The sequence below is a fragment of the Rhipicephalus microplus genome, chromosome 9, assembly GCF_043290135.1.
Source record: "Rhipicephalus microplus isolate Deutch F79 chromosome 9, USDA_Rmic, whole genome shotgun sequence".
Lineage (NCBI taxonomy): Eukaryota > Metazoa > Arthropoda > Arachnida > Ixodida > Ixodidae > Rhipicephalus > Rhipicephalus microplus.
Window position 1 is genome coordinate 19,769,805 of NC_134708.1, and position 11,696 is coordinate 19,781,500.

The following is an 11,696-nucleotide window of genomic DNA, read 5'->3' on the forward strand; positions in this document are numbered from 1 at the left end:
ATACTCCAGGGTTACCTAGTAGCGTCATCACATTCAGGAGGTAGGGGAGTTACCACACTTATCAGCAAAAGGTACAATTACCTATCGCGTGACCTCGGTGCAGTTGCTGATGGCATTGAGTACGTAATGACTGAAAATTTAATGAACTCGCCCAAAAAAGGTCTTCGAAGAAACAGCCTTTTTATTCTCAACGAATACTGCAGTCCCAGTTATCGCAGGGTGAAGGCAAACTCTTTCTCAAAAGGGCTGTGAGCATGGCCAGTGGTTACCCCCTTGTCGCGTCCCAAGGGATGCGAGATATGGCAGACTGCAGCAGAAGCTGACTTGACGCTTATTAATGACAAGGATTTCCCCACTAGGAGAGGTAACTCTACATGCCGGGATACCACCCCGAACATTACTTTTGTAAAGAATATAGGTGGGGTCAAGTGGGTCGACACGGCTGTAGACCTCGGAAGTGACCACTATGTCATCGAGGTATCCTTCGTGATTGCCCTCTTTAGGATGAAAAATTTAAGGTGGTTGACTTGGACGTTTTCCGCAAAGTCAGAGCTGAGAGAAGACTGATGGCCGGGACAGATCTTGATGGATGGTACAAAGGAATCGGAGATGACGCCACGGCAGCAACCAAAGAGATCGTCATTGACGTTAAAAACGTGGACAGCAGGTTGGCCCACCTACTAGAAGCCAAGAAAGCCCTACTCACGAGGTGGAAGGGGCAGAAGCATAACAGGAGGCTTCGCAAGAAGGTTTCCGAGGTTATCAGGGCGATCGAGGAACACTGTAAAACCCTGTGTAAACAACAATGGCATGAGCTATGCGAGATCATTGAGGGTTAGCTCAGATCTGGGAAGAACTGGGGTCTTCTCAAACACCTTCTCGATCAGAGCGGCACCAGGTCCAACCAGAGGCGATCCCTCGCGCGAAACATCCATCTTGCTACTGACTCTACCCCGGACAAATTGGTTGTCAACAAGCTTATTGACAAGTATCTGCGAGTCGCGGATAGCTCTGCATTCACCCAGTTTCCGGACTACGCGGGGTGTGACGTGCCGGAGTTGGACCAGGACTATACTGTGGCCGAGATCCGACAGGCTCTCTTTTCCCTAAATGCCAAATCTGCCCCTGGCCCTGATGGCATAACTAATAAGATGCTCAAAACCCTTGATGATGACTCCATCGAATTCCTTACAGAAAACATTAATGAGGTGTGGCGCCGTGGGGAAGTCCCCGCACAGTGTAAGACGGCCCACACGGTTCTAAACCCTAAAACTGGTAAAGCAACAGAAATAGACAATCTAAGACTGATTTCTTTAACTTCCTGTGTCGGTAAGGTCGCTGAGCATGCCTTTATAAAATGACTCCAAGTGCACCTCGAGACCAATGACATGTACACCCACAATATGATTGGTTTCAGAGCTGGCCTCTCGACACAGGATGCCATGAAGCTGATAAAGCATCAGATCATGTCTCCTACCGGTCCACATGTCAAACCCCACATATCATGTTTGATTCTCCACTACAACTTTGGCTCAGCTGGGCTCACCTTAGCTTATGTTGGCTTAGCATTGCTGAGAAAAGCTAGGCTAGACTTAATTAGGCTAATCTAACTTGAGCGGAGATGCAAGTAAAAAAATTCAAGGTTTCACCAAAATTACATATCTTTTATTTGCTTTCACAAGTTTCCTTTCACGGAAGATTGCGATTAAACTCAAAGTACATTAAAATCACTCTTTTAGGAGCATAGGGTGGCTACTAAAACTAAAACTCACAGGCTAGAGTCCGCTAGAAATGGGCCTTTTCTGGGTAGGCAGTCTGCACATGTGCACCGACCACTGTGGAGGCATGCACCATGATTTTTCGTGGCCAAAACGTTATGACACGTGCGGACCAAGCGTCACTTGGTGCCACAAACATGCAATTGTTTGCCCCATTCAGAGGCGAGAAAGCAGGCCTCCAAGAAGGCCTACCAGCATTCGGAGGACAATCTCAGAGTTCAAGAGCCACTAGTGTTGATATCGGCGATCTCCACTTGGGGTGCTGTTCGGACTAGGAAAAGGCCCGTTATCCTCTAGCTGCTTGCCTTTGCATTTCACACAAGCAGTTCACCTAAGTCACATGCTCGAAATGACCACGATTCCCAAGCTCTCATGATCTCCGACGCACAGATGCGCTGCCAACTATACCCTTAAAATGTGTTTTTCGCAAGATTCATTTTGGGGAACGTCTTGAGTTAGGACACCACGGTTTTGGTACTTCTGATCACTAGATCAAGATAAAATTTTGTCCACATATTTCTTATCATGTGAAGAGTGCAAGTATCTCTTTCTAAACTTGATGTCTTCTATATATCTATTACAAAAATAGTGTAGGCAGTTAGTATGAGCTGAGCATTCTAAGACTACTCACATTACAATCTTTCTTGTCCATTAAAATGTCCTATACGCACAATATTATCTACATTCTAAAGTTAAAGCAAAGAAATAACTGCTGCTCGGAAAAAAAAAGTGTTTTTATTCTGTAGCCTAGAGCAATGATATATATATATATATATATATATATATATATATATATATATATATATATATATATATATATATATATATATATATATATATATATATATATATATATATATATATATATATATATATATATATATATATATATATATATATATATATATATATATCACTGTCCAATATTCAAATATTTCACTGTCCTAGGCTGCAGAATAAAAACTTTTTCTTTAGTAGCATCTCGCTCTAAACCTACTTAAGATTGCCTAATTAGAAGAACTTAAGCTTATCTTGGCCTAATTAGGATTGGCTATGCTTACTAGGCTAAACGAGGCAAAGGCAAGCTGGGGCAATTTTCTTCTTTTCATGCCACACTACAAACCGAAAAGCTTAAAAAGCTCTGCTGTTAAAAACATGCCAATTGTGTAAACCGAGGTTGGGTCGCATACAGCAGCAACTAGAGCCTTAGAAATATTTTGCAACTTCAGCTTAAGATACAGCAGTTAACTACAGTATTCAGGAAGGCCCCTTGTCCACAGATTTTAAATGAAATTGGTGTATATCAAACAATACTCACGAGTCAATATTACCATGAGTGTAATGATAACGTAAACTGACTATTCTGGCTAGGCTATTGAAAGGCGCTCTTTGGCCATCAATTGGTCCTTGTGCCATTAAATACCACTTATCATCAACTGACTATTCTGGGGCTTTAGAAGTCTCTGAAAACCTTGGGCCGCATGCATATTTGACTGAATAATTAAAACAGGCAACATTATCTTTCTCTGTTGAGTTTTGCTCCTTAGTGGTTTTTTCATAGGTGCTGTCATTTTGGATAAGCATTCAGTAATTTAATACACATCATTCGATTCAAGAACCAAGTCGAGTAAAATGGTCTTTGACTTATTTGAAATGTTCGAATATTTACACACACTTAAGATTTAGACTTCCATAACTGCACCACAAGCACGGCTCGAGCTGTTGCCTGTTGACATGCTTTTGATTGGTCGCAACAATATCGAGAGTTTAAAAACTTCTGTGTGTAGCAGGAACGAACTTTCTCTCGGTGATCTGCAATACTAGCATACAAGCAGCCCGTCTTAGCTGTAGTGGAGTGAGGAATGGACACAAGCAATGTATTTACCCCCCATGATCAAAAACAGTGTTTTAGCACAGGCCATATTGTGTAATGTTTCAGCAGACCACAGTAGCGTCAGTTACTTGGAAGGAGGCATTCATGAAGAAAGACACGCTGAGTCATTGTCATGCAAGTTGGCCAGATGACACCATAAAAATAGAGTGCGTTATCTGATCACAGGAAGGCGCACCAGGTCAGTACATAGCGTCTTTCTTGTGGCATATAGTGCACTTTAGGGCTGACGTAGTGTTCTTGGTTTTCATTGCCCGTAAGTATTCTCAAAAAACGCGAACCGTGCAAAAGTACACAACGAACAAGCAAAGGCACTGCCTCCAACACTTTTATTCTTGAAATCTTGTTGCCACTTTACTGACAACCAACCCCAACAAAATGTAAATAAATAATTGCACAGACCTGGAAAAAAAAATCTTGCACAGGTTTTATTAGCGCATATATGCTTGTAATTCATACCGGCATACCTAGAAAATCGGGTCCTTTTTTTTACTATTGAGCTGAAGGCAAGCTTACCTGCATGATGACAGGCTCTGCATTCAATGCCACCTTTGGTGACCATGAAATTATAACTCAGCTGCCAGAGTGTGCTTGCAAGTAAACATTACCTAGCAATGCCAAGTAAAATACAGCATCTTTCTTTGCAGTAGTACTCCAAATTTACCACAAGGTTTGGTAATCGACGAACTGTATAAAAAACAGTTTTTGTTATTCGGTAATAAAAAGCCTCGAGATTTCGTTATAGGATAGTGGCAAAGATCAGCCCATTTGGAGAGGATAGTGTATCATGATAAATTTTTTTGTTTGCTGTTTCACAATACAACTTGCATTACAACAGCGGATCTTTGTACAAACTCAACTGCACAGTATTCTTGATCATTTTGGCTAGTTTTATGAGTCTGTGCACCACAAACTTCGGTGGTTTGACCAACCAAACATCTCAGTTTACCGACAGTAGCTAAAATTAACAATCTACTTATTGTACTCTTAAAGAATACCCTCCCTGTATGCGTTATGCAGCATGCAACGATAGACAACCAAGGTCTGTACAGCAAGAGGATCACTTTTGGAGATATCGGCAAAGTATTGCTTTCAATGCATGCTGATTGGCTGGTTGAGGAAGGACGAGCAAGTAGTCTTCTCAGTCAGTGAACTCCCAAGATTCCACAACTCGCAAAGTGACTGTGACTGACAGTGGTCTTGGAACATGACCACAGCACTGATACTTTAGGTACGTGCTATAATGCATGGCCTTGTGGGTGCAGAAAACGGTTCTTAAGAAAACAACACAGGCATTGGCAAATCTACAGAGCTGTGTGGTGTAAGAAGTATAGGGATTTATTAGAGTACCAAGTTACTCAGTCAACCAAGTAAAAAGACTAGATGAGATACAATGACACATATATAAGTTTAAACTGAAACAAAGCAAACAAGTCACACATGAATGAAATAACATGAACACCATATGCGCATTAACTACGAGATGCGAGAACCTAGAGAATGACAGTTGAACTAGTTGGTACAGATTCATGAAAGTAGTTGGCATGCAAGACACAAAAGAGGTCGGGATAACACTTTAGTATTGTTCTATTCTCTCGTGTCCATGCTTGCACGCCAACTGCTTTTACAATGCAAGCAAAAGGACAAGGTTCATGATGCAAAATGAGCTAGGGAACAAACAATGAGCTAGGAGAAATACTGCAAGGCAGTGCTCACCACAAAGGGAAAAAAAATGAAATGTGTTGTAGCATAGTTCAACTGATATAGAAGTTGTGGAGACTAGTTTATACAACCGTACTTTATGGAAGGCTACTCTGTATCACATTGCTCACTGAAGTTTCTAAGAGTTAAATGCATCAGCATTGCCACAGCTGCACGCGAGGCTTAGGTAGTTGCATATACTACACAACCGTACAAGTTCACGACTAATCTTAAAGCGTATACGATGAAATCTCACAGCGAGGATGCAGCATATGGTTAAAAGAGTAATTTACTTTTTTTGCATTGACTGAATATGTGAACCCCATATGCCCAAGGGAATTAAGAGCAAGTCAGAACTCCATAAATAATGTAGCGATAGTTTACTGCAAGAAATGGGAAGCTGGTTTGTCGTCCTGTTAGCCAGGATGTAGCACATGCTTGAAGGTGTGGACTTTATTTTTGTATGAGCTCAAGCTTTGAACCCTGTGAACCCAAGGGAACATGCCAAGAGCAAATCGGAGCTTGATAAATAATGTAGCGATAGTTAGTTGCTAAAGTCTAGATGATAGTCTGTCGTGCGAGATAGGAAGAGAGCAGGATCAAGAGACTTTGTTAACACTGGTCTGCTCAGATCATTAAGATTGCTGCCTGTGCTGTCAACACAAGCATAATGCCCTACGTTTTGCACGGCGCTGCCATACTCAAAACTTGCTACAAGACATTGGTAGATTCCGTGTCACGACGTCACAGTAAGTCAGCGACTCTGGGTGTAGCATTGCGAGAAAACATTACAAAATGTGTATTCCCAATGTTTACATTGGTAAAGTGTCTTTTTACAAACAAAAAACAAACAAGAGAGTTTCTCAACATTACGAACACGTGCCAATAATCCTAGTGTGCTGCACTCTGGATAACTTCATGATTTTCACATTCACAAGCGTACGCATGCATATAGTGCACAAAAGAAAAAGAATCATTAGACAGCTATCACAAGAATTCATCCTTCAAATATATCATCAATAACAATTTCTATTTAAATTTGATGTATTAGTTAATTCTAGCTTAAATTAGCAGTATACAGAAGAAAGTGCACAAATTCGGCTGCTACTCGGCCAATCCCTTGCATTGGGTATGAGCCATCAGAGAAGGAGAAGATCAAGAATGGAGATAGAAGAGGAGGTTAAAGAAGACATGCACGGTTGTGATGTCCACTTTTTTGCAGCACTGAAGCCTCAAGTATTTCACAATGTGTAGCAGAATTACACTTTACGCATCAAGTAGCAAGATGGGAAGGCCACTCTCTCATCATGGGCTCCTGTTCTGTATGATTACAACTTCGTTCTGGTGTGATGAAATTGAGCACATTTGAGGTTGCACGTATTTGATCTTCGTTCAGTTTCTTCCAGTGCAATTAGGCCCTTTTCATAATTTAAGCATGCTTACTCTAATAATGGTAGCTAGCATATTACGAAGTTGTATTTGCAAATACTGGGGCTTGTTTTTAAATGCAAGGCGTTTCTTCAGAAACATGAGTCACGTTGAATGCTTTCATTTATTTTTTTTTCACCTGCGTCTGGGCACTTTGGAGGCAGTCTCGTTAATTAGGTATGCATCAAAATTGGCATACGAGTATGCATGTACAATGAACATGATTCACAGGTCGCAACATGAATGTGACATGCCTGCCATGTAAAGTTGCGCTCCATACGAGTTTCAACGCTGAAAGCAGAGCTAACACTGCACAATGGTGCCTCCATACTAAACGATTGGTGACATAAGCACCATTTTGACTGCAGCATGTGCAAAACCTATCTTATATTAGCTCGTGTCAGTGTAGGCAAGAAGTTCCTTCAAGCATGGCCACCATGTTGCAACTTGCACCGAGCACCACTGTACGTATCATGAAACTTTCTCCTAGTCACATGTGACACATGACCATGTAGTACGTAGGCATGTCTATCATATGAACCACAGGTGGCTTACAGTCTATACCAACCCAGGTACTGTAAGAATACATAATGGAAATGCCACAATTTTTGTGAGATAAATAAAAAAAAAGACAAAGACCTTGTGCTACAATAATAACTACAACCATAACAAGCAGTGAAAATCTAGTTGAAATGACCCTAGATAACAATCACATGGCACATATCATGAACAAATGTATTGATTAATGACTGCCTATCAATTGTGGCAATGTCCTATGAGAAGAGTGGTTTTGGTATTGCCTAGCCCTCTTACCACAATGTAATAAACCTCACATATATACTCCTACTGCACAGCGAGATCTAGTCTAGCAATGTTCATCCTTGCATAGACACTCCAACAATCCCTCCTAACAGGCACTTTGTTTTGATGAGAATGATGCCTGTCATGTAATGTGAGCTTGGTGTTACATTGGACCCTTTATGCACCAGTGCAGATGTGCTTGCTAGTTCTACACTGTGCACACTACTCGAATTAAGCAGATGTCAATCTATCTCTTAAGACTAGGCTCAAAGCCAGAAAATGCAGCTTGACCGGCTTTGTACAATTCACACAATGAGTGAGATCTTCTGGAATTTTCATTTTGATAGAGTAAGTCCACATTTACAACACAAAAGCACAAGTGAACTACTCGGAGTATGCAGTTTGCAGAAATGACCACGCCATCTATAGCTGGGTAAAATGTTTTGCTAATATGAAAAAGGGCACAATCGCTGGCCTACAACCAGTATCGAAACTGAACAAAGACCAAACGTGCAAAAAATTCCATGTATTGCCAACTTGAAATAGTTGACAACAACCCAAGGGAACATTATCGCAAAACTTTTGAGTAGCAGTTCACCATGGCAAGCTCTACAGCTGCACCAGAAGGTACAGAGCTCAAAAGTGATAGACCAAACTGTTCCCCAGATATTGTTGCACTTCCCTTGTAATAACTGTGGGCTACGTCACTTAGCCTCACCCTGCTGGTCATCCACTTCCGGGTTTTTCGCTTCGAGGAAATCGGCATCCTTTGCACCGGGAGGCCCATCTGCATCTGCGGGGCCAGTATTATCCTCCTCTTCCTCCGAGCTGTCCTCATCACCAGAGTCCAATGTGTTCATCACGATCATGCCATTGAAGGAACGCAGGCAGTGGTCACACTTTTCAATGTGACACAAGCGAATTTTGCAGCCTCGCATGGGCTTTTCTTCTACGTGTTCCCTCAGATCTTCCACATTCTCCTCACAAGTCGTACATCGGGCACCCATTTGAGAATCGGGCGGCTCCGCGGGAGCAACGGCCACCTTCTCAGAGTATTCCTCCTCTGTGTCGCTACTCCCTGAAGTGGGGGACTCGGGTGCAGGTTTTGATGGAATGTCGTTGCTTCCCTCGGACTCTTGCTTCGTTTTGGTAGTTGTATGGTCAGACACACGCTTGGCAGTAACAGGCTGCTTTGCGGGTTTGTCGTCCAACGAGCCAGAAGCAGGACGCTTCAACCCTACCCCGTGCACTGTGTATACGTGACGTTCGAAGAGGCGGTAAAGGTTGAACGTCTCCGTGCACACTGTACACTTGTAGCTCAGATGAGCTGGTTTCAATACCACACGGTGTACCTGCGCACATAGGAAAGTAGTTAGTGCATCAACACTTGATATATTCACAACTATAATGAAATTATCAAGGTTATTCATGCAACGACACGAGCAAAGGGTACTAGCATGGCGGTCACCCTAGCTGTTGTCACCTGCACGGTTGTCATCGTAGGACTACAATCGAGTTGCTTAGACAAGCACGTTTTGATATCTGTTGTCATGACATCAAGCTGTCATACGCCAAACCACTAAACGACCAAGGTTATGTCGGCCATATGTAGGCACTCGCTGGCACTGTCTGAACTCGGCAAATACGTCCTATCAAAAAACTGCAATAGTGAAAACAGCTTTTCACCTGACTCATGTGGGCGACTAGCTTGGCAGCAAAGAAACGGCCACACACAGTGCACCGACCGCCGTCTTCATTAGAGTTGGTCAGTTCCTGCATGTTGGACGTGACAAGACCATGAGCACCAAGCAGGTGGCGCTCCAGCCCTTGGTCTGTGAAAAAGCGCCACTGGCACTTCTGACAGTTGAGCGGTGGCCGGGAGGTGAGCAGCTTGGCGTGGATCTTGACCCTGTGAACCCGATTCATGTGCGCACCCAGACTCTCCAAGTCTTTCATGTACCCGTCACAGAGCTCGCAGACGACGAAGGCTCCGGCAACCGATTTGCTGGACTCCATGATTCCAGACATTTGCGGTCGTTGGCCCGGCGAGGGTCGCTTTGGAGCTACAGCATGGACACTCCGTTTTCCACCACTGTCGCTGGCAGGCTTTACTGGGCGAGCAAGGGCCAGATTTGACTGTGGGCTTCCGTTCAGCAGTGAAGTCACTTCTGTACTGCTACCAACAACTTGGTGAATTCTGTTCGATGCAGGAGTTTGCTGAAACTTGGGACGTCCGCGTCCGTGGTTCAGATTCTGTGATGCAGAAAAAAGAAACTTTTGGTGGTGGAGTGATGCGACTGCTCCACTAAGGGCTGCAGGTGCTCCTTTTTGCAGCAGTGAAATGTGAGCGCGGTTTGGGTTGCCTTTAGTCGCAGCACCAGTGTGTGATGCCGTTTTCTTTTTGTATGTTTTCATGTCTTCTATAGTAATTGGCTTGGCTGTCACTCCTGGAAGCTGAAAGTCACATGATGGTACCTGATTTGTGTTGTTGTTGAAGTCTTTCTGGCAACGGTTGATGTGAGAATTTGCTTTAGCTTTCACATTAGTCTCAAAAGAACAAAAGGGGCACTCGTAGAACTGAGGTGGGCACTCCATGGTTGGCAGTTTCTTGTGGACAGTTTCCATGTGGAATACTATGGCCTTGGCATCGCGTGTTGTGTACTTGCAGAAACAGCACTGAATTTCACGCCGTGATGTAATGTGTGGCTTCAGCAGGTGGCCTTCCAGGACAAGAATCGATTCAGTTTTAAAGTCGCACTGTCTGCAAGATCTCATCTTGAACTTGAATGGTTTATTAGCCATCTTTGCCTGCTGGAGAGCTTTAGTAAGCTTATGCTGTTCTTGCATAAGCTCCACCGTTTGGATACTTGTTTTTTTCATCTCATGTTCCTTGGCTCGTAATAAATCCCGGTTGACTTGTTCGTGAGCCCGGCTTAAACCAATACCAATTAGGAACTCACCCGCTGTGCTCCGAAAAAATTCGCGCACAGATTCGCCCTCATTCCCCAAAAGAGTCTTTTCTGGTTTTGGCTCACGTGCAGCCCCACCAACTTCGTCGAAGAACTGGTCCCGTTTTTTTATGAGCAAAGGCGTCACCCTTGATGGCGCTTCGAGTAATGTTTCCGATTCTCCTAAGCGAACGAGTAATGTTTTCGATTCTCCTAAGCGAACGAGTAATGTTTCCGATTCTCCTAGGCGAACGTCGTCACTCAATGGCAAGGGCACGAACTTGCCAATCTCCACGTAACGACGCAAAAACTCGGGAAGGCCGGGCGGTGCTATATCTTCTCCGTCGCCCCCTCCCTCCTCTTCTTTTTCCGCTTCCTCTTGATGTTGCATTGTTTCATCTTCCCCGTCGCCCCCTCCCTCCTCTTTTTTTTCCGCTTCCTCTTGATGTTGCATTGTTTCATCTTCTCCGTCGCCCCCTCCCTCCTCTTCTTTTTTTGCTTCCTCTTGATGTTGCATTGTTTCTTCGCTAGGCCTAACGTCAGGCAAGTACTCTACGGACACTTTGAGGCATGTACAATTGTTGCTTTTTAGTAGATCTCCCAAGCTGCCATCAGACGCATGCAGGTACTTGCACGTTCTCAGTATAGTGGCGAACTGGCAGGTCTAGTAGCGCTCGTCGCCGGACTCGAAGGTCGATGTCAAGCAGAGTCTGCGGAACAAAGCAATGACGCGGCGAAGCGCATGCGTGGTATTCTAAACCAACGTTTCCAGAACTAGGTAAGTAGCAAAACTAAGCCATGTTGCGCGGTGCCGCCGCTGCCAGAGACAAATGTGGCGCTGCTGTCGCATCCGGATTCACTCACTGCATGCTCGCTCTTGCCACTCCCGTAACCTGCGTCGGCTGTGCATGTTGCAGTGCGTCGCTATCCGTGGAGGCTTCTTTCTGCGTGAACAGTTTTGTGCTTTAGCGTGCCCTGTTCTGCTTTGTATGTGTTGCGTGTTTTCATCATGCCCACACGTTGCGTTCCAGCTGTACGAGTGGCTACAGGAAATGAAAGACAAGTACCACGACGTTTATTTTGTGCCCCGCGTGTACCTGAGCAGCGAAAGCCATGGGACCCCGCTATTCCTCGTGCGGATAAGAAACT

At 43.9% G+C, this 11,696-nt stretch overlaps 1 protein-coding gene across 1 annotated transcript; it reads right to left on the reverse strand.

Annotated features, from left to right (window-relative positions):
* Window positions 1–8,110: 8,110 nt before the first annotated feature.
* On the reverse strand, window positions 8,111–11,210 carry LOC119163567 (MOG interacting and ectopic P-granules protein 1). Its single transcript, XM_037415588.2, has 2 exons — window positions 9,286–11,210; window positions 8,111–8,951 (listed from the first exon to the last, which is right to left on the reverse strand). Exons 1-2 carry the CDS (start codon window positions 11,062–11,064, stop codon window positions 8,304–8,306), a joined length of 2,427 nt encoding a protein of 808 aa, XP_037271485.1. The 5' UTR covers window positions 11,065–11,210; the 3' UTR covers window positions 8,111–8,303.
* Window positions 11,211–11,696: the final 486 nt, after the last annotated feature.